Source organism: Leiobunum rupestre, chromosome 4, assembly GCF_980474605.1.
Source record: "Leiobunum rupestre chromosome 4, qqLeiRupe1.1.hap1, whole genome shotgun sequence".
NCBI lineage: Eukaryota > Metazoa > Arthropoda > Arachnida > Opiliones > Sclerosomatidae > Leiobunum > Leiobunum rupestre.
In genome coordinates, this window is record NC_143387.1 from 56428976 (window position 1) to 56450632 (window position 21657).

The 21657-nt window shown below is 41.4% G+C and overlaps 3 protein-coding genes and 1 long non-coding RNA gene across 6 annotated transcripts in view; 3 read left to right on the top strand and 1 right to left on the bottom strand.

Annotated features, from left to right (window-relative positions):
* The window catches only part of bun (TSC22 domain family member bunched), a 29168-nt gene extending 27631 nt beyond the window's left edge, over nucleotides 1-1537 (top strand). The window contains exon 3 of the mRNA XM_090173390.1: nucleotides 288-1537. Coding sequence (XP_090029516.1) covers nucleotides 288-581 — 294 coding nt within the window. The 3' untranslated portion in view covers nucleotides 582-1537. The remainder of the gene's footprint in view (nucleotides 1-287) is intronic.
* unc80 (unc80, NALCN channel complex subunit) lies at nucleotides 1503-20081 on the bottom strand. The gene is made up of 52 exons (XM_090173389.1): nucleotides 19804-20081; nucleotides 19671-19719; nucleotides 19587-19607; nucleotides 19250-19329; nucleotides 18499-18727; nucleotides 18089-18424; nucleotides 17940-18029; nucleotides 17681-17883; nucleotides 16633-17605; nucleotides 16319-16578; nucleotides 15898-16139; nucleotides 15339-15826; nucleotides 15115-15268; nucleotides 14753-15037; nucleotides 14466-14656; nucleotides 14197-14409; nucleotides 13997-14135; nucleotides 13659-13925; nucleotides 13147-13275; nucleotides 12899-13069; nucleotides 12636-12832; nucleotides 12115-12576; nucleotides 11721-12041; nucleotides 11421-11555; nucleotides 11147-11354; nucleotides 10644-10787; nucleotides 10388-10572; nucleotides 10213-10296; nucleotides 9916-9984; nucleotides 9757-9855; nucleotides 9592-9688; nucleotides 9226-9527; nucleotides 9116-9160; nucleotides 8862-9046; nucleotides 8671-8800; nucleotides 8326-8610; nucleotides 8102-8259; nucleotides 7913-8038; nucleotides 7617-7845; nucleotides 7346-7549; nucleotides 7177-7272; nucleotides 6819-6989; nucleotides 6633-6756; nucleotides 6317-6580; nucleotides 6153-6241; nucleotides 5930-6098; nucleotides 5612-5866; nucleotides 5221-5430; nucleotides 4481-4651; nucleotides 3594-3862; nucleotides 3407-3531; nucleotides 1503-3346 (listed from the first exon to the last, which is right to left on the bottom strand). The coding sequence occupies exons 1-52, from the start codon at nucleotides 19896-19898 to the stop codon at nucleotides 3142-3144; spliced, it is 10428 nt and encodes a 3475-aa protein (XP_090029515.1). The 5' UTR covers nucleotides 19899-20081; the 3' UTR covers nucleotides 1503-3141.
* On the top strand, nucleotides 3762-19614 carry LOC149948387 (uncharacterized). Of its 2 annotated transcripts, XR_016480634.1 has the most exons (7): nucleotides 3762-3840; nucleotides 5616-5874; nucleotides 5976-6016; nucleotides 6085-6271; nucleotides 17954-18391; nucleotides 18459-18764; nucleotides 18926-19614. It is a non-coding gene; the product is annotated as an uncharacterized LOC149948387 (long non-coding RNA). The 2 variants fall into 2 exon arrangements; XR_016480633.1 differs by lacking the exon at nucleotides 17954-18391.
* On the top strand, nucleotides 19976-21614 carry LOC149948388 (nucleoplasmin-like protein ANO39). Of its 2 annotated transcripts, XM_090173391.1 has the most exons (7): nucleotides 19983-20324; nucleotides 20595-20692; nucleotides 20760-20979; nucleotides 21049-21200; nucleotides 21275-21318; nucleotides 21379-21406; nucleotides 21465-21614. In XM_090173391.1, the coding sequence occupies exons 1-7, from the start codon at nucleotides 20303-20305 to the stop codon at nucleotides 21486-21488; spliced, it is 588 nt and encodes a 195-aa protein (XP_090029517.1). In that variant the 5' UTR covers nucleotides 19983-20302; the 3' UTR covers nucleotides 21489-21614. The 2 variants fall into 2 exon arrangements, 1 of the variants encoding a protein (XP_090029517.1); XR_016480632.1 differs by lacking the exon at nucleotides 21465-21614 and having other exon boundaries at nucleotides 19976-20324; nucleotides 21253-21318; nucleotides 21379-21399.
* Nucleotides 21615-21657: the final 43 nt, after the last annotated feature.

Here is a 21657-nt window from a genome sequence, read left to right on the forward strand (position 1 = left end):
TTTAACGTAATGTCGAGGTAACAGCTATCTTGTATTAATGATAGTAAAACTGTTTTTATTGAGCAGTTTTTTGAAAGAAAAATGTGCCAATTTACAAACATTATTTTAGGAATTTTTTGCTATAGTTTGAAACGCGTTTTACAATAATTCTAGTCGATGTTTTTTCTATTAGGGTCAGTTAATCGAAGTTGAAAACGGTTTCGCATAAGTGTCTAACCTCTGGGGCTTAAGCGAACCCCCTCTTCGTAAAAAAATGACTAATGTTTGAACCCCTTTTGCCGTGTCAGGACCTGGTGAAGAGCCACTTGATGTTCGCAGTCCGCGAAGAAGTGGACGTACTGAAAGAAAAAATAACGGAGCTGATGGACCGTATTTCGCAGTTGGAGTTGGAGAACGGCATCCTCAAGGCGAACGCCACCCAGGAGACTTTGAGCCAACTTCCCCAAGGTCAAACGGGTCAAGTGGTCACTCAAAATACCCAGAACAATCAAACGGGGCAACAGCAAACGGTACCAGCTGGCGGCCAACTCATCAGGCCGAACAACGCGAACCAAACTCAAAATAACCAAACAACATCCTAATGTCGACCCATATTCATAGACGTCAAAAATACCATACGAAACAAAAAAATTCAAAAATACAGTTATATATATATATTGAAAAGAATATGAAATCCTAAATAGCTATTTAACTCGACTATGATAAGCCATGGCCTAAAACTCCGCTTTTTTATATTAAAAAATTTTACATGATTTATAATTACGAGTATTATTACTGTGAATTTTGTATATTTTGTTTCGGGTCGATTAGGCTTATTAACTATAGCTTTAGATGTAAATTTGGAATTATTTTTATTAGTGTAAATAACGAAACAAAAACGTTTACCAGAATCCCCCCTCCGATTTGATTTATTAAATTAGGAAAGTTTATTAAATTTTGTTAATTAAATATCGAAGGACTGCGAGCTTGTTAGTGTCCATCCACTATTTCAGAGGAGTGTAACGTAAATATTTATTTTGACTCTGACTAACAAAAAATAATAAGCGATGTGATACCACGCGGGTTTACTACGAAGAGAAACGAAGGACTACAGTGTAGCTTTGAGCGTGTGCTTCGGACGTTCAGGTAGACCCATCCGGAAAACCAATATGAAACACTATTTTTGTGCGGAAAATGGAAAATGTAAAGAAGGAACTATTTTTGGAGGGTTTGATTTTTCGCTTAATTCACAAGCAGCAACGCCGGTGGATTAAAAACTAAAATATATCTTCATTAATTTTTTTTAGTTTTTGAATTTTTTTTTGTTGAATTAAACAGAATATTGAGAAGAAAAAGAAATATTTTTTGTGCTTTAAAACAAAAAAATCTTTTGAACTTACAGCTCTACTGTTTTTTTTTACTTAGATTGTTTTTGTACATAGGCACCTGGGCAAAGTGTGTAAAAAAGAAATATATTAAACGAATGAAATGTGCCCGCTTATAATTACTAGTTTAAGCTTGACAACCGTAATAAATTTTTAAGGCAACGTCCATTTTATTTTTGTCCAATATATATTACCAACAGAAAATTAATAGTGTTTTTCTTATGGTTCTCGAAGAGTTCCCGTGTTAATCTCAATTAGAAATTAAACACGGAATGTGATCGCATTGAGAGCGATTACGGAAACTATGTTAGGCCTATTTTTTCACTAATTTATTAAATATATATAAAATTTGGCACAAAAAAGCTTATTTTCGTAAAATTAAAAGAACATTTGCCAATTTTTAATAGAACATTTATAAACATTGAAAACATTGGGTTCAGTCGTTGGCAAGTTATTTAAACTCCGCTTTTAAAACGTCTTCATTTAGTCGTTCTTTCTGGTGACGTTATTGATGTTTAAAAACCGTGTTAAGTTTGAATTAATTATTTTTTTACGTTTAAACTTTTTAAATAACTTGCCAGTATTTTGAAATTACAACATTTTTTTCTCTATCCTATTTTCGGTTGGCCTACTATGCCTATATTTTCTTCTAAAAAGTACTAAAAATCACTTTTATTTCCTAAGTTATTTTCTAAGATTACGAACGTGTAATATAAACTTTGTATACTTGGTAAATTCATGTTAATACTGTTAATAACGAGAAATTACAGCGACGGGAGTTCAATCATTTTTTTTTATAGACGTTTTCGGGGAAATCATAATTTAGGCTTGGAACTATGAACCATTTAATTTTAACATTCATTTTTTTAACTAATTAAGAAAACTTCTTATATAAAGCTTTGAATTTAAACTTTTTAATTTGGATAACATTTTCGGAAATTAATTTATATTTCATCAATGGTTTCAAAACGTCGCTTATATTTTGGATAAAATACGAAATAGAATAATGACAACTTTCGGACCTTATAGGTCTATTTAGAATAATTAAAAACTGAATAAAATTTACGTTTGTAGCATCGTGTAAAAAATGACCTTTTTTTGGGCATTCGACGATTTCGACCCTCCACGCCAAAGCCAAAGGTTCACGTACTTAATAAATCGACGTTTGCTATGTGCGTATGTTGTCGTTTCTTTTAAAAAATCTTAAACGTGTGAGCATGCGTAAGTATATGACGAGTAGTTTAGAGCGAGCGACGAACTGACGTCAGAGACGAGGGCGCCACGTGGCGGGAAAAAAAGAGGAAGCCGCCGTACCTCGAAAATATAATACCGCGATTTTGTTTCCCAATATGGCGGCATACTACCAACTTTCTCGCGATGGTACGATTTTTATTTCGAAAAATGTACTTTCTTAAAACAATTTTAACCTTATTTTTTAGAAATAAGGAACATTACGCCATAAATAAATTATTTAAGTTACTAGATTAGACCCGTGACGCTAAAGCCTCTGACGTCAATAATCTTACTACATCTAGCATCGTCATTCTTCGTTTTTCTCTAAATAATTTCAATAGTGAAAAACCTGGCGCCTCGTTTGCCGCTTTAGGAAATAGAACCTCGATTTCAATAATTTGTAGAAAAAGTACCTTTTGCCAATGCGCTTTTCGACGCACGCGCACCTTATTTCAATAAATTGAACGTGAAATAAAACTAAGTGTAAAAAATTTGATAGTCGCTTTGAAATGGATAACTGAACAATATCAAGGAGGTTTAGGATCTAAACGCAGTTGAGTCCCTCTTTGGATGGGAACACCATCAACAGCGAAGACTGGGAAGCGCTGCCTTTCTCCTCTTCCTTCAACAGCGCCGCGTTTTCGCTGTTACTCAAGGATTCCGTTGATTCGCACTGTATGATGTAGGTACCCCCGTCTTTACTCGTAGAAGTAATACTGCTACCACGTTCTGGGCTTGGTGAAGGTGACCTGTCGCGTGTTAATATTTGTAATTATTTATATTTCTCAGATAAAGTGACCGACAAGTACCTGTGATGAACTGCGCCTCGTCTTCTAGGAGCCTTGTAGTCCACAGATTCACCACTTGGTTGAGAGTGCATCGGGGGATATTCTATGTCTGGTAGGTTGGAGTACTCTAAACCTCTTTCAGATTCCTGTTTTTTTAATAATTGCGTTTTATTTACGCGGTTGGTGGTGAATACTTGACGGAACGTACCGTGGACTTGTAAATGTAATTGGGATCACTGTCGTCGTCCGCTAAGGAAGAGTGCTTTTTGGGTGTGCCCATCGCGATCTCTTCGGTGGCTTCCGGTTCCCCCGTTTCCGGGTGCGGAGCGAAGCCGGCGCCTCGACGACTCTTCCGGAATCTGAAGGTCTTTCGACTCTGGGCTTTCTGTCGTTGCAGACGATGACGAGGTTTGTCCTGATCCGGCGACTGCACTCCGGGACTTCTTTCGGTGTCGGTGAGTGATTGGTTGCTTGGTCCTTTAAATGTTATTACGAGGGTTTTGTACTCGGATAGTTCGCGATGTTTTGGAAACGAGAGACCGTGTCTGTGGTGGTAATCCATAAACGCGGTCTCTCGTTTGGTTAAGTCGAAGAGTACCATCGCGGAAAGAAATGTTAATGCTTAGGCTACTGGCTTCGACCCGATGATAGTTTTGCTTATTTTACCAATATGAAGTGAAGTAGTTGATATATGAAATTTTATATTGAAATATTTTAGTACGCTAGAGACAAACGTATTCCTGATTGTAATTATGATCAATGGGGATATTTCGCATCTAAAAATAGGTACAAATTTATCGTTTTTCCGCTAATCAACTATTTTTAGGGAAAACACTACTAGTTGGTCTCTAGCGTTTCGAAAGTCAAAGGTTGAAGGGTGTAATGATAGTAATATATTAATAACGATACGGTTCCAAAAAACGAAGGAATAAACAACAGGCACATCAAAACGACACAAGCATAGCAAGCCAAAAACTTCGGAAATCGAGTTAATCGAAAAATAAATATTCTCCTTGGCATCCTAGTATGATAATACCTACCCGAATGTTTTGTGTGGTTTTTTTTTGCGTTTAATTCTTTGGAATAGCCATATACCTGATTCTTGCCTATCGATGTACTTGTCGTCCATTCCTTCCCTAGAATCGGAGCCTTCGGCGTACAGATTACCGCTACCTTTTTTGCTGCCTCTTTTCTTAATCTGCAGGGTGGACTTTCGGAATAATCTGGGCTCGGAGGACGAGGCCGTGTGCTCGGCACCAAGGATCTCTGTTAACGTTTTAGGGTTTCATTTGGCGGGACTCTTCTCTGACATGCCCAAAATGTTTGGGGGTTAATTTTACACTTTAATTATCTTAAAAATATTAACATGCGCCCAAGACCCGTTTAATTTTTAATACTATATTTAAGGCCATGCGTGTTTGGCTGCCGCTTGAGGTTCGGTAAAGGCATGCTTCCTCAAACCTCAGTTTTAATCATAATTGGCAGCGGTTTAGTTAGTTGCTCGATTCGGGGAGGCGGAGCGTTCGAACACAGCCCAAATGGACGCGGATTGTTAATACGTCCACGAATCTGTCAGTCACGCTGCGCCTCTCAAAATCGTCTGCGTGGTCAAAATTGAAATGCTTTAAATTTATAGTTACAAACGAAAAGCGACATTTAAAAGATATTAGCAATAATAACAAAGACTTATATTTAGAAAAGCTATACATAAAATCAAAGCAAAATATTGCATATAACGGTAATTCCAAAAAAAATGTATAAAATTATCTTCGAAATTACTTAAGCGGGTTTTTAGAACGAGACAAGCGCATTTGGAATAAAAAATAGACACTTACTACCTTGTGAGCTCATGCCATCTTCCTCGGGGAAGGGAAAACTGGTCCTTCTTAAAAACCTTTCTACCACTCGGCGTCCAGTTTCGCGAGAGTTGAGTCGAATACTTAACCCTCTACTGGCTCGATGTGGAACTCGCTCGCTTTGGGTACTCCAGTCTCGAGACAATGGTGGCTTGTGGGTGAAACTACTGGTGATGGAAGCGATTGAAGCTGTGTGGGTTAAAACGCGTCAAACATCCCTTATAACTGCGTATTTGGACCGGTTAAGTTTAATCCAGATAGTTGGTTACCGCAACTTCGTAAACTCGTGTAGTCAAAACGCGTTTACAAAGTTTCGGCTTTCCCCGACTATGCGTGGTGTTGTTAGTAAGTAACTATCCGTTATTTTCACCTAGTCTAGCTCTTCCGGAAGCGATCATTCCAGGCGGATTACCTAATCTGGTGACGCTTTGTTTATCGGCTTGTATTTCCGTGAAACTGGAGCAAGGAGGGCTAGACGGCAAGTTGACTGGCGTGCCGGATCCGTTACCGTTACCAGCTAAGCTTCCGGTGAATCCCATTCCTCTGTTGTAACTGCCAGAATGGGAAGCTTCCGTCAAACTGTGGCTTTCCAAACTCATGGACATTTTACGGTCCATGTCGGCCCCTGAAAAGGTCACACATTTTTGACCCTACACATGGCACCTCTATAACTCGAAGTTAAACTAACCCATCTTTCTCGCCATGACGTCTTCTTTTATGTTCTTCATTTCCAGAACTACGTCTTGGAACAATTGACCTCGACTTTTGGGGGGAGGTAAGCTAAAGCCTTGCAATTTTTCACGAATCAACTGTTGATAGTAATATTCGTGTTCATTGTCGCAGATGGTTTTAAGAACCTGTAAGGAAGACTGTAAGCTTCTAATTTTCGAGACGTTTAACGAAAGACGTACCCTATAATTAATGAAAGGATACAGAAGAACGAAGAGTGGCGTCCTGTGAGTCACAACAAAGTCCAAGAAACTCCAGAAGGCTGTGCCACCTTGTAAACAAAGTAGACATCAAGAGCGCAGTAAGCTTCTTTTTTAACCTTAAGTTTAGTCCTTTGTGTACTCACCTTGTACCTTGGTTCCCATGTCCCTGATACGACTGCCGATATGGTGCCAGTCACTCGTTAGTTGTTTTTCGAAGCAGATGATGAGAATCTTTAATCCTAAAAAGCCAATTTGAATTAAGGTGTTTCTAATCCAAGTTGGCGATCTATCTTGATGGTTGTCCCCGGCTTTACTCGAAGTAGGCCCTTTCGTAGATGGGGGCGTCAGGGCAGACAGGACAACAGTCAGGGCGTATGATATATCAGAGGGTCTTAGTTTCGGTACGTCTGAAATAGTGTAATTTAGTGGATGTGTTTGCTATCTGTACGAAAGCATTACCTTTAACTTCGCTACTTATCCTTATACACATGGGTAAAATTAAGTTCATGAGATAAATTTCAATCTTTTCTGGGTTGGATATGGCCGAACCTCCTCCGCAAATACTTTCCAAGGAGAGGGAATCCTGGATGAAACGTGACAATAAGATGTAAGAATATTCGTTCCGGTCTTAAAACGCGTACGTACCCCTAACGCGGACATTTGCATAGCCACGAGTCGTACTACGACTGAGCAGAAGCCGGGTGGAGGGGACATTCCCAGGGCGACAGCCGCCGACATGACGTTGTTAATGCTGTCTGAAACCAGAGAGCTGTTTTGATCGCCTAAAACTATGCTCTGGCAAACAGCTATTAAAGACTAACGAAAGATAATGACGGGCATAGGTTAAACAGTGCCTATTAAACTAAAACCCCGTTGAGGCTTGTTTCACTAAGACAAAAACCTAACGACGGTTAAGCCTAATACATTTTATTTTGGCGTAGACTTAAACTGTCGGGACGGTTTTGTCCTATAGTGCAAACAAGCCGTTATTTTCGCGTCTCACCTTCAAGTGCGGAAGATGAGCTATGTAAGGGTGTTTAAAAAGCGTCAAGTAAACTCCTTTGAGTAGTGAACGGGCCGCGTCCCAATCTACCAGGCGCTGAAATAAGCGATACCTTTTAAGAACAACGGGTAGCCAATATAGGAATCAGTATTGGTCGTAGAATTCGAACCCGTATCGTTGGCTTCTTGGCGATTTTATTGAATGTTTTGTCCAATCTGCGAAGAACCATGATTAAAGCCGGTCTCATGGCTTCCTGGGCCCATTCCGAGTGCGGAAGAACTTCGTTCAAGTATCGGTGTAGACCGCGACAGGCCATCGTGTTGGGGTCATAAGGGGAGACCTTCAAGAGACTGTGAGCCACTTCGGCCAGTCGCTGTTTTGGTTTTAATATATCGTTAGCCGCGCGTATAAAGGCTATAGTCAGCCGAGGAAGTACTGACCAAATGACACTTGACGTCCAATAATTCCGTGGTTTTGCTGCTCAAATCGGGTATTTTCTTGCTGAGGTCGGCGAGTCGGGCGGAGCATTTGGTCATAAATTCGCAAACGACGTACAGAAGCGTATCTCTCGGTCTTCGGAACTCTGACCTAAGTACTTCGCTGTCCTCGACTTCGTACTGTTGCTGTTGTTGCATCTTTCTCGAAGAATAGTAGTTGTCCGACATGAATCTGACAAAGAAAAATCGTTATTTCTGTAGGAAGCTAGCGCGAACCAATCTGGCGTTTAAAGCGTTACTTGGAATGAGAATCTTCGTCCAACTCGAACATTGGAGACACGGCGCCGCGCGAAGCGTTTTTGATACTGGAACTTCTCAAGTCAACCGCTCTTTGGGGACCCGTGTAATTCCTATTGAAATTAAGACTGCAAGTTCAGTTGTTTTTCATCTTCTCGGTCAAGCGTTTGGTTTCATTTACTCGATCGTACCGTGCCAAAGCTTCGCAGTTATTGACGAGGGTCTTCATGCATACAGAGACGTTGTGGATCATCATCAGTTCAGTCCTGGGACCGCCCGGAGTCTCTTTTCTAGTCGTTAGGTTTTGCAGGTGACGGAGGTAGAAGGGTAGGATCGCTTCCAGTATGGTCTTTACGATTTTAACGCTTTATCGGAATATCCTAAAATATTACTCTTTGAACCTTTGAAGTCTTACCAGCATTTGGTGTCCTCTTTGAGAATCCGCGGAGTAGGATATAACGGTGACGCATAATGAAATTGTGTCCAGCACCGTAATTGTGTCCGGATCCATTTGATAGCAAAAATCAAGGGCTCTTAGTGGTTTCTCGCCTTCTACTAATTCCAATATGTCCAAGGGATCGGCTATATGCTGCGCCATTGACAGCAGCAGTTGGAAAATTGCTTTAGGTTGAACTTTGCTGGCGTCTCCGTAATTACTATTGGTGTCCATATCTAAAATTGTCGCTACGCTACCAAACATCTATAAGAAAGTCTCGATTTAAGTACGTCATTAATTGAACGACATTTTTGGTAAAATTACTTGCAAAATGAAGGGTTTACGATGCATAATATAAAATTGTTTGCAGACGAATTCCACTGTTCGACAGAGTAGTCCGTTTGTTTGGTGGTTGGAGTATATCCTCAGCACCGTTGGCATAATCAACATATATCTTCGAAAGACATTAATGATAATTATTGACTTCCAGAAGTAATCGTGATTAGGGAAGTTACCCGTTGGCGGCGAAGATGTTTTTGAACTGCTGGGCAGCGTTGATGTAAGTTGCCATGCAGACTCTCAAGACCGCGCCGTCTTCGCAATGTAAAACCAGAGCTCCGTTGACCACGTTGAGGAATAAGTGAATGTCAGAGGAATGGACGAAAAATCCCGCCATCACTTCGAACATGCGCGCTACCAACTGCCCAATGAGGTCATCAGTGTTCGCGTTATTTTTGTGAATTCATTGAATAATTTAAGCATTTCTCACCTTGACCCAAACCATTTTGTTCAGGGTGTCCATCCCAAGTAGTTCCTAACGGTTTTTAATTATATTAGATTTGCAATACGCCTATCATGGCCTTAAAAGTTCCACCTTACTTTTCCAAGTTTCCCAGAGTACAGGCCAAAATCCGCTTCAAGAGCCTTGCGTGGAAATGAAGGCAACTTCATGAGCTCCTCGTGCAAGAAGAGCACTCTCTGCGGTGCCTGATATTGGGACTTGACCACCGATAGACTCATCATCACTTTGCCCAGTTCGACGAAGCGCTGTATTAAAGCTTGTTTCTGCAAGGTGTCGAAGGCTTCGGAAGGGTTCATGTGTACCATCGTCAGTTGCGGGTACTGGGACCTCTTGAAGAAGTAAAAGTCCCGTACGAAAGAGTTTAAGTTGTGCATCTGATCTGGTGGGATATATTAGGGATATAGTTTACGGCGTTACGCCTTTCGAATATCTCGGAAAATTACTGGATTTGGTGTCGATTAAGAAATAAGAGTTTTGTTGTTCTTCGTCGATTCCGAAGAAGTCGATACTGTCTTGGAGTATGTGAGTGAATTGGGTGTCCTTTTGGCGAATTTGTCAATTAATCCTTTTTATTACAACTAACCCGTTGTCGCAATATGATTCTTTACCTCGTGAATAGGAAATTGCGATGGAATTCCACCCACGTCCGGTCCGTGAACTATGATTTTCTTGGCACTTGGAACGTTGGCGGTGATCAGAAGTGTAGCCTTAATTTTTAATTAAACAAATTAATACTTATCATCGACTGAAAAAGTGGGGAATCTCACATCGCATTGCTCCTTTCTTAGTATTTGTTTCAAGTCTTTCAGAAAAAGCCCCTGTACTGATGGAATAACCTGTAAAATTTGGAAAAATGGTCTTGTCGTATATTTCCGTTCCCAATATGTATTCTAACGTATCAGCTGTCTATTTTTACGTTCACAAGGACTCTCTGCTGAAAGTCCCGACACTTACTTGGGAAATTGGTTCTTGGCCACAATTAAAGTCTACAAACAACGGACAACAACATAACACTACAGACACACAACGGGACACTACGATCACCAACAGTCAAGTAATACTACCAGCCACATGATCGAGAGGGCGCTTCCAATCAACTCCTGCCCCACCTCCGACGGCGAACGGACGTAAAACATCACGAATCCGACCTTAAAAGATATTTTCTTATGCAACAAAGTCGAGCGGGTATTTACCAATGCCTACGTTATTAATAACGTAGTCATTGGTTCAAAATATTACCAGATAATTGTACACGGTATAAGCGGCTTGGGCCGGTAGGCGAGGGACGAATCGAAAAACGCGTCGTAGGATCTGAATCATGGTGTCCTGCTTCTCTCTGGTCAGTTTCTCAAGTATATGCCTCAGGAATAGCGCCGTGTCTTCAACCAAACACATCCACATTACTTTATAAGCTACCTCGTATACTTAAAGGGTAAAAATAATCCCAAAAATATTAGAAAGAGACGCAAAGACAGCTGCTTCGAGATATAGTTACCAGCTATTCCGTCCGCGCTAACTTGGGCATCATCTAACGAGTTTATGATGGGTAAAGCGGCGGAACATAAGCAGGAAGGAAATAAAGGGTGGGCTATTTGCAAATGATGTCCCACACTCTTCTCCGTCTGCAAATCCTCGTCTCCTAGGTGGTTGAGCATAATTTCCAGGGTATATTTTAGCGGACATAGTATTTACTTTGATTCGTTACGGAAAGACAAGTACACATGCCATGCGGCTAACTTGAGATGTTGCTACGTTAGCTGATGGACTAAAGGGAAATCTATGAGGGAAAAGAGATTAGTAACCTACGTTTTAACGTAAATTACTAACGAAAGCTTTTACCATGCCCCAGAACACTATCCTATATTCTAATTAAATTACTATTTAAGTTAGCGTTACCAGTAGTCTGCATCTGTTTAAAGATGCTAAGGTAGCTAACTTACAAAAACCTTCTATACTATGGGCCAAAAGGGGTAAAGTCCTGTCCAACATCTCAATTACCGGCGTTGACGGTGTTGGTACCTTCTTCGTGCTCTTCTGGCACGTGGTACAAGGCTGGTTCATATGCGGCCTGAATGTTGACGGCTACTGAAGATAAATAAAAATTCTCCCTTTCCGTCCGTTTCTTTTCCTCTTCCTCTTGGAGGGCTCGATGTACTAGTTCCATTTGCTGTTTTCTTCTGGTTTTCGTCGCGGTTACGAAGGATCGCTGTTGTTCATTGGTAGAAAAATGTGTAAATTGTCGGCCATAAAATAAATTTATTTAAGACCCTACCGATTGGTCTTGATTGATTGCCACTTCCTCGACTTTGGCTTTTGCGTGCGGCATCCATGGAGGATCCGCGACTGGCACGGACTCTAACGCTATCTTAGGTGATGGTAATGTGAATTCAATCGCTGGAGGTGGTACCTATTTAAAATAAAGTTTAAATAATGCTTCAATAAGGCCTAAGGTGGTGCCTTCGGTATTAGCCTAGCTGATTATTATTATTCTTATTATTATTAACATCTAGAATGTGGTGTTTTTTGTTTACGAAAACATTTACAATCGTAAATAGGTATAACGTTTGTTTACTTTGAAAACGATGTGTGCTCCTTCTTCCATGCGGGGCCAACATTGGTATCTGAACTTCCATATGGCGTGGAATCTCAGAATCGCGTTCAATCTTTGTGTCGGGTTTTCGTGGTGTAGTTCTTTGTGCAGCAGATCCGTAGCTTGTTCGGGCGCTTTCACCGAAGCCAATATAAACAAGACCGCGGCCGCCGAGGCGACTTGTTGGCTGCTTTCCAATACTAGCTCCCAGGCAATGGGCATGACGTTACAGTAGGTGTCTTCTGAAAGAATGACCGCTCCTTTCACCAACATCGAAAATGGGCTGTGGAACAATCCTTTCCCCTGAAAATTTTCATTATATTACTGGTATATACTAGAGCAATATATGTATATAGAGAGCAGATCTATTTCTTGCTTGTGTTTTGATGTATTTAACAATGGGTTCCTCTTCTTTGGGTTTGTCTTCCATTCGGGAGGCGACTCTGAATTTGGATTCCTTTTCGGTATGGCTGACGCCTAGTTCTAAATCATGGGCCAAGAATGTGGTACTGCTGTGTAGTGATCTGTGCGCCACCAGATGCGGTATATCCTGGGCTTTCTCCAGACGGTCCAAGTTGTGAGGTACGCTTGCTTTGCGTCTCAACGGCGAACTCGGCGCCGTGATTATCTTTTTCAACTTCTTATCCTTTTTGGTTTCCTCTTTGTCTTCCCTGTGTTTTTCACCCGCCTGTGCAGTTCCGAAATCGTCACCGTAGACTTTCCTGACTGCCTTCTCGAGTCGGTTGCAAGCCCGCATCTGTCTACGATAGCAGTTCACTTGGCAGCAGTGTTGGTGTGGACAAGAGAAACTCAAGCCGCTCGTCACTTGTACAACCACCTTAGATAATCGGACGAATTAGGAACTGAATTATTTAGCTTAATTACCATTAACGTTACTTTTAACCAAGGCATGCTCTTGGTTAATGACGCGTCGTCAGCCTCTAGAACGTCCACCGGACTTTCGGGAGGTTGATCGTCGCTTAGTACCCCTGGAGACTCCTCGCCACTAATGTCCGCTCGATCGCTCGTGTCGCTGCGGTCGGAAACGGCGCTAACTTTGCGTCGCGAGCAAATGCTTTCGGCTCTCCTAAGGACTGCGTTAAAAAACGGTACAGTACATTGATAATTTTACTCGTTCATTTGAGTTTCTTGACATTTACTAGCTTCTTCTTCGTCTTCAGCGAAAGTTGAAGACCTGGGACGCGATTTCCTGTCGGCTTTCTTTAACTTCAAACTGCGCCTTTTAAAACTGGAGTTGTGTCCCGGTAAAGCTCCTGGACCTCTTCTCAACAGATGAGGTCTTCCTTGGGCGATTTTCCTACCAGCAGCAGCTGAAAGACAAGTTTTGACCGAGGTTTCAAACGCAACTTAACGACAACGACTCGCGGCTCAAATCTTTCCGATGTACCATGCTTATTTTCCTCGGGTGTACCTTCTTCACCCTGAGCGGTAACAGTAGTGTTGCTGCTATTTTCCGATTCTCCCTCGGCATCCGCTTCGTGCAATACGAAACTGATGCGTCTTTCTCCAATAGTCACTAGAGGTCATCGAGACAAAAAAGGAGTTAGTCATTGGGTGAGATTTGCCTTCATCAATCCTGGCAGTAAAGCGGCCGCGGAAGCTTCGCCTCTTCACATTGACATTCAAAAAACCAGTCGACACGAACGCGCTTCCGACTGTTTTCAGACTTATTTACCGATTGCGTATACGATGTTTCAGTTACCGCTAGGTAGATGATGGCAAAGACCGGAGAGAGGTTAAATAAAAGTTTCATTCAGGAAATGTGCAATTTTGAAAAAGAGAATAGAATATAGAAAGAGATATAAAACAATTTGGGAAGTAAAGAGTGAATTGAGAGAGAAAATGGCTGTATTGTATAGAGAGAGGAGTCGTAATAATTGCGATGTTTCCCGCGCTTACTGGGGTGAGTGGTTTGTTCTGCCAGTGACACGAGGCTATGAGCGGAGTTCTGACTGAACCCGAGACTGCTTAGTGCCATGCTCCAACGTCTGTTGGCAGTGATACTCCTAGGCTCGAAGGTAGGTTTTTCCCTCGTTGACATCCTGGACGACTTCAATGGAATGTACTGGTACGTTTCCCGCAAGAATGACGTGATCTCCAGTAAGAGTTGGCAAGCCGCCATCTTTAGGGCGAATGGGCAACCCGAACTGTTCGGGTTGACGCTTGCTGTTCAAAAATAAATTCATTTTATGGTCCAGGGTTCGATATCGTAGGTCCAAGTAACGCTCGAAACAAACCTTCATCTAGAAAATCTTCTTCTTCATCTTCGATTCTTAATTGCCTTCTCTTACTGTCTTCGGTGGTCACGGCTACGCCATCGCCTCCTTGATCAGCTGTTTCCAAAGACATCATCTCTTCCATTCTAGCACCTATGGCCTGCGAACAACGAAAACCGTCAGTATACGCTGTAACGTACCCCTTCAACGCGGGAACGGACCTCGGCCCATTGGTAGAACATTCTTCCAGCCGCCTTTTGCAGTATATGCGTCCTCCTTGGTCCAGACGGAGTTCCTCTGTTAGCCAGCGGTCCCGATGGTCTAAACACCGGTAAGTTTAACTTCATCCACGCGGGCCATTGCCCTTTGTTGCATCGATGGACGAAAGCGGCGCATTCTAGATACAATGCCGCTCGCGCCACGATTGGGGCCCTCTGAAACGCGAAATCATTAGTGGTCGATTCTTTAAGAGACAAAAATTAAAACGAACCAGATCAAGCGCCGCTGCCATTAAGGGTGGATCGGGTAACGATCCGGGGTGTGTCGCCTCCAGCAGGAAGGAAAAGCAAAGCATTCCACGCCGGACAGTAGGCACACTGACCAGTTTACTCTCCTTCAGAAGCAAAGTGTCACCTTCACGCGTACCGTGCTCGAAGTCGTACGAATTACGACGACTTAAATCTGACCAAATACGTACAATTTATTAATTTAGTGACAGCTAATTACCCAAATCAGCCTCAAATTGTATTTTTAGGGCTTTAATGGAGTGGGTACCACTACCTAGGGGTTCCTCGAAACTGCCGTGTTTATTTTTGCTCCTTCCGAATCCGATCTTGGTCAAGTGGTCCTCCATCCTCTTTCTAGCTCTCAACAAAGTCAAACTCATATGACTCGAAGATTTGTGCGTCATTTTGGGAGTTCTGCTCATGCTGGCCCTTCTTGCCAGTCGCTCGGTTCCCGGATAACTGTCCGGTGGTATAGGACTGGTACCACCACCACCGTCGTCATCGTCGTCTCCGTGGAGATTGTCCACTTTCAGGCGATCGCCTTTTAACCAGTTTACTTAATCCACCAAGAAAGAAAATATTTAAGGGTCGTCCCGAACCGGTTATTTACCATTAGCCTAACCCCGCAATTACCTAGCTGAAACTTGCTTCCTTTTCCTTTGGATATTGAGGTCAAGGATTGACTTTCTTCTTCGGATACGCTGAGCCTCGGTGTCACTGCCCTGTGTTGAAACAGGGCCGGACTGGGGCAGGTTGAAAAATCACCCTCTCGGTCGTCCAACAGACTCTGCGCGAAACATAGGAAGTTATAACACTCGCATTCAAAAACCGCGACTGGAATTACGAAAGCAGTGTACCGGATTGCTAGGAGCCTTTCTGACTCCCCTCTTCTTGAAGAAAGACTTTCGACTGGTTTTTTCCGAGACGGTTTCATCGACGACAAAGAGAGCGGGCGAATAGAGGGGGTCGCGGTAATAGTCATCTTGATCCAAAGACTTCGTATGTCGCACGATCCGAGTGGTGGGTGTCGTTTGTTTGTCATTGTTAGGGTTATCCGCGCTGTCGAGCATCCCGCTGAAGGCCACTCGGCGGAAAACCCCTCCGTGGTTGTCTCTCACAAACCCAATGAACTGCCTGACGTCGCAGTACAGGGCCATATTCTCCTGGTTCTTCAGATCTCTTTGAGCGTTAACCAGTCTGAGAATAAATGGTTTAAAGATGCACCTTATGACCGTTCCTTCGATTCCTTTGGGTCCTAATGCTGAGAATCCCGCGCCGAAATTGTTGGCGTAACCCGTTCTGGAGTTGCTGTCTTGACTGCTTCCGGTACTTGTGCGTTTTTGACCTGGTTACGGGATAATTTTCCATTAACCGATGAAATTTATTTTTTAAATACTTATTGGGCTAAAGTACAACTACCTAGGGGAGAAAGGATCGACCCGGGCTCGGCGCAGAACCCCACGAAAGCGTGAAATATGTCAATAACTTCGGCCAATGATCGGTGATTGATCATGTCTTTAAGAAAACGATTGAACTGCTTCTGGTCGTTTTGAAATAATGTGACTAGCATGTTGTTAGCTTGAGAGCGAAGAATATCTGCCGCTGGAGATCTCTGTCCTTCGCCGCAACCATGGGGGCAACCCAGATGTTTTATAATTCTTTAATGATTGCGAAGATTAATATTAGAATGACGATAGAAATAGGATTGTAGGAACTACATGTACGTTTATTAAATAATAAGGCCAACAAAAAATTTATTTTAGAAGATAAATGGATCAGCTAAAGAGGATGGGAATTGTATTTTCGTCTAGCTATAGCCTATAAATGTATACAAAACCTCATGGTCGAATCCATAAACAAGTGATGAACACTGAGTTCCTCTTCTTTGTCCCCAGCTTTTGAGTCCGATGGGGCATCGGATGACCTACTCCGCGGTGGTTCAGGAAAGAACTTATCTCCTGAGGAATCTATTTCCGGATTAGACGGCGGCTTTTTTGGTAGTAGACCAACGGATATAAACAAGTCCAAGAGGTTGAGGATCACCTCGCAAACCCGCACTGAGCAAGCGTTATCTCGTAGAGTTACCGCGTGAACGGCCTGGAAAAATCATTTTGTGAGTACCAAATATAGTTAGGATTGAATGAGTCGTACTTTGAGCACCACGTGGAAACTGATTTCACCATCTTTGGTTATATAATGAGTAGATCCTGTCGCTTCCGATAGTTCCTCCACGATGTATGAAATGTTCGAATCTGTTTGACTTCTAGTGATAGAAAGTTGTCGGGTAGGGATACCTGGTCCAGTGGCCGCCCCTGACGTCGAAGGCGGTGGCGTTTCTTCTTTCGGACTATCCATCGACTCCTGATTCAAAAAGAACTGTACTGACGCCACTGGGGAGTGCTCCGTGACTGTGATAATGGGGTTGGGAACGCTATGCGTATGGTGAGCCGGAATCTTCTTAATTTTCAGGGCTTCCGGTAAGGGTGGCGGTGGGGTCATTTTGCGTAACTTGTTGATAAGCTCCGCTTTAGATATATTCTTGCCGTCGATGCCCAAGTGAAGACTGGGCATGCTTTTACCTCGAATCATTTCCCTCTTCACAATTTCCTTGAACGACGGTACTTCTTTGTGGTCCAACATAGCTAAAGCGGATTTCGGCCTCGGCGGTGCTGAAAGATCGGAGGTCGACGCGAACTCTTTTAACATTCTTTTCTGCGAGACGTCGTAGGCTATGATAGTGACGTCGGGGTCGTCGTGTGAAGCCACAACGTGAACGTCATCCCGACCGATTTTGTCCAGAAGTCTCTCGGACAACCTCAGCTTCTCTTCGACGAAGAGTCGAAAATCGCCTATTTTCATTCGTTTGTGTTTCGGTTTCTCGGATGGTCCACTTAGCGAGGAATGGCGCAGTTCTTGCATGCTACTATGGTGACTCGGCGGTTGATAAGCGGAATCTAGGAGCAGCGAGCATTCCAAGTCAACTGTCTTCGTTAAGGCATCGGTCTCTTTGCGCTTTTGCTCCGGTGATTGGTACAAGGAAACTTCGATTTTGGGGATTGGTAAGGAGTTGCTGCGTTTCCGCGGATAGGCGTGGGAAGATTGGATCTCTATGATGGCTCGCAATCTTTAGATGTTAAACGAGATTAGCTCGACCAATTACGATTCTTATATCCAAATTGACTTTACACGTAAAACTTACCTATTATAAAGAAAATTCAGAGCCCAATTGACCCCTTCTTCGTACCATTGCGATACAAAGAGACACCGTAGTACCGCCACGTCCAAGTAAGTGGCCATCGTCAAATCGGTCAAAGACCCTGGCTTGGGCTTTTTGCTGCCCTCTCCTTTTTGGCTCTCCGGTGGAGTCGGGACACATTTACAAACGGGTGAATCTCCGTCGCTCTGTAAAATAGTACAAGAACTTAAAGAAACAACTTTTAAGCGTGTAGTAAACGTACTGATTTTTTAATAGGAGTACAGCAAACGTCGCAAAAGGCTCGTTGGTCGCCACTGTCCGATAATTTTCTTTTGGCGTCTACATCTTTGCGCTATGGAAGAAATCGTTGTTAAAACGCCTTAGGTTACGGTTCGCGTCTCGGAATTCTACTTGTATCGAAGGCGAAATGGAAGACGCCGGACTCGGACCACCCTGAGTTTGGGACGCGTTGTCGCTGCTTCCGCCCGATTGCTGGCCACCATTAACTGGCGACAACTGATCGGCGCCCAAGAAAACATCCCCGAATTTGGTGTTGGATTTCCTGTCCCGTTTGGCTCTCAAGATGGTACGCTTCGGTTTGACGTGCGACGTGAAGCATGGTACGTCCGGATGACGATATCCCCAAATAGGCTCCCAAATTTTCAGCCCGTTTTCCAGTCGAAAACTCGCCAAAAAGTCGGAGTGTTTGAGGAAGTACGCCAAGGGCGCCAGTAAGTAGATGAAAACCTGGAAATAATTAGGATTTTTTTTGTTTTTCAAGGCGTCATTTTGACGGTGGTTGATGCTAGTATTCCTCGTACCTGAATGGCATTGATGGAAAATAAGTAATGGGTGGCGGTTCGAAGGATGCCTTTCTCTGCCTCGGCGTCGGCGCATTCCTCAGCAGCGTCTAAAAGTATCCAATGCAAAGTGTACAGCAGCTTCGTCTCAGCCGCCCCTAATTTTTCGATGCAAGAGTCTTTTCGGGCGTGAAGAAGGGCCGCCAGACAGTGCATTACGTGAGGTAGCGAGGCTCGCACTAAATGCCATCTTCCAGGATATAAATACGGAATATGTTGCAATCGAAGTGAATCTGTTTTGCTTGTACATTACGAAAGCCGTAGACTGATTTTTTTTTAAGAGAGTAATTACGGGGCAATTCTGTTAATAGACATTTCAGTTCGCGGGGTTATTCATATTTTGGCTCGTGGTTTCGTTACTGAATTTGTGTTTTTCATCCAAATTTAGGTTTCAAAAAGGCGTGAAGAACAATTAACACAGCTTGAAAATTTAACCGAATGAATGTCATTTTCCTATTTCAACGTTTTCGTACAAGAACTTGTGTACCAAGTGATCAATTTTATGACGTCGTTAAGAAACAATGTATGCCATTTGTTGATTGGTGAAAATGCTACAGTGTTAAAGCACTCTCAATTTGGGACATTTTCTGTCAACGGCCTTGTAGTATACTCGTTTATAAAGCAGTGGCGTAGCCAGGGTATTGGTTCGGGGAGGGGCACGTGCTCGTGTACCCCACCTGGCTACTCCTCTGTTTTAAAGAAATGTACAAACCTGCTAATGCTTCTAATAGCTTCTGTCAAACTGGGGGACAAACCAAATTGGATATTCTGTACCAGGACTTTTTCAAACGACTGAGAAAGTTATAATGTATATTTTGTAATTATAATTTATTTATTTGATCAAAATTAGAGAAGCAACAAAAAATAACAAATAATACGAAATTTAATGCTACACTAAAGTACAATAAATGCACGTACAAACTAATTTCATATGAAATCATAAGTTCATATAATGTACGACAACAATTTTCAAATGGAAATTAAAGCCATTAATTTCAAAACTACACCTATAACGAAGAAAAAAACATTTAAAAATTTGTATATTTTACCTTGCATGCCTCTCTTTGTTCCTATAACCAACGCAATTAAAAATTATTATTTTTTAAAAATAAAGAAAAATAAAAATAGCTTACTAAGCATGATGCTTCTCGTAATCTGCCGATTTTTGGCCTGATAAATGGGCTAATGTTTGGTAAAAAAAAAGTAATAATTAATATTACGTTTTGTATTTTTTGGTTTGATTTCAATAGGAATTTTTTTCATTACCTTGTTTGCCGCCATAGAAATGTCTGAATGGGTAGAGGTACGGATAGAAGTTTCTCGTCAGCATTCTCATCCTGGTCCAATGTTCGTTTGGGCATTTCTTTAAAAAATATATTTAAATTTCATGCTTTTGCGCTATTTCGGTAGCTTATAACGTAACGTTTTTGACTACATTTTCATCGCGCAGATAATGCGTAGTTAAAATATTTAAAATAGAAAATTTTTTGGGAAGTCTAACTAACGGGGGACGGGAAAATAACTACGTCTCAAGAGCCGCATCCTTTTCCGCAATTTATAACTGCTGAAGTTCACAAATAGAGGCCACCACTAGAAATTTTCTAGCGGGCGCGAAATTTTTGAAACGGCCATCTTGTTTTTCGGCTTGAATGCGGCGAGTAGCTTATCATTTGTTTCCGCGCCTTAAACTAATTCGCCAAAGATTCATTATTGAAGATTTGCACTTTATTTATTAACCATTGCGTACCGAAACCGTTTTAGCAAAATGTCAAAGGAATTTACATGGGGTAAGTGTGGAATTATCTTAAGTTTACGTTACGAACACCTCTGTGAGATTTAACAAAGGTTTCTTAAGCCTTGTTTTTAAGCGGTTGATCCAACCCAACCTTACTCCATTTTCCAAAGCTTGCTCGCTTTTGTTGAGGTTATTTTACATTGGAAATGGGTCTACTAATTTATACATTGTATAATTTCTATTTAGATCCAATTTTTTTAATTTATATTAATATCAACCAAGGTAAATAGTTGTCTGTGCTTATGAATATTATTTTTTAAAGCTACAAAGCTGACGGAGAGTGAAAAAGAACATGTATTTGTGGGGACTGGAAAAGAAAGCAACAATATCCCTATCCATCATAGCCTTATACTTAAAATGGTATAAGCTTGGTTTTTATTATACGAATACACTGATCTTACTCAGTATATCATTTTTAAAATTATAGGCTACTCTTGGGCCGAATGCAAAGAAAGACGAATTAAATGTCATCGAATTTTCAACCACAGGGTTTCAAGAGAGTAAATATGAAGGTGTATTATGCTGCTTACAAGCTGCAGGAAAGGAGTATGACCAAAATATTTTAGATCTCACTTTTACCAGCAAAGTCACTTTTAAATTAGTTAAAGGTTCAGGTCCAGTAACTTTACTTGGTCAACAAATTTCTGGTAACTTTTTTTTTCACAATTTTGTTTTATTTGAAGAACATGTTTAATTTGTTTTTCTTTAAACCACAGAGTATATTGGTGATGATCTTGGAAGTGATGATGAATTAGATGATGAAGAATTTGATGAAATAGATGAGGATGATGAGGATGAAGGTCTAGTCACTCCAGTTGGAAAAAGGAAGAAGAATGATTCTGATAAAGGCAAAAAGATGATCAAGAAAGTATGTATTGGTCACTGTATATTTATAGTTTTATTTACTAATTTTAATTTAGTAATTTGCATTTCCATATTTAGGATGACGATGATGATAGTAACGAAGATGAAAATGAAAAGCCAAAGTAAATAATTTCTTTCAAATTTAGCTTGCTCATAAATTAATTTTTTCTTCTGTTATTTAGAAAAAAAGCAAATCAGGGTAACAATAAGGTAATAAATGATTAATTTTAAATAAAATGAATGGAATTTTAATAAATTTCTATTTTAGTCGAAGACTGGAAAGCCTAAGTGATCATTGAGTCAAATGGGTTTCATTCAAAGCTCAATTGACACATTTAACTTTGGTGTGATTATTTGAGTGTAAACTAGAATTTGTGTACAATTTTAAAAATTTCCAGTAAAGCTTTTTGATATTGTATGTTTGTTTACTTTCTGACTTACATCTGACAGAATGATGATTG

Excerpts from the sequence above, each read along its gene's own strand:
- unc80 (XM_090173389.1), bottom strand. The coding sequence starts at position 19,898 with ATGCCCAAACGAACATTGGACCAGGATGAGAATGCTGACGAGAAACTT. Across the intron at positions 14,410-14,465 it reads TGGCAGCGGCGCTTGATCTG|AGGGCCCCAATCGTGGCGCG; the intron begins GTTCGTTTTAAT and ends TTCGCGTTTCAG. Across the intron at positions 9,047-9,115 it reads ACAAAATGGTTTGGGTCAAG|TTGGTAGCGCGCATGTTCGA; the intron begins GTGAGAAATGCT and ends CTCATTGGGCAG.
- LOC149948388 (XM_090173391.1), top strand. The coding sequence starts at position 20,303 with ATGTCAAAGGAATTTACATGGG. Across the intron at positions 20,693-20,759 it reads ATAGCCTTATACTTAAAATG|GCTACTCTTGGGCCGAATGC; the intron begins GTATAAGCTTGG and ends TTAAAATTATAG. Across the intron at positions 21,319-21,378 it reads GATGAAAATGAAAAGCCAAA|AAAAAAAGCAAATCAGGGTA; the intron begins GTAAATAATTTC and ends TCTGTTATTTAG.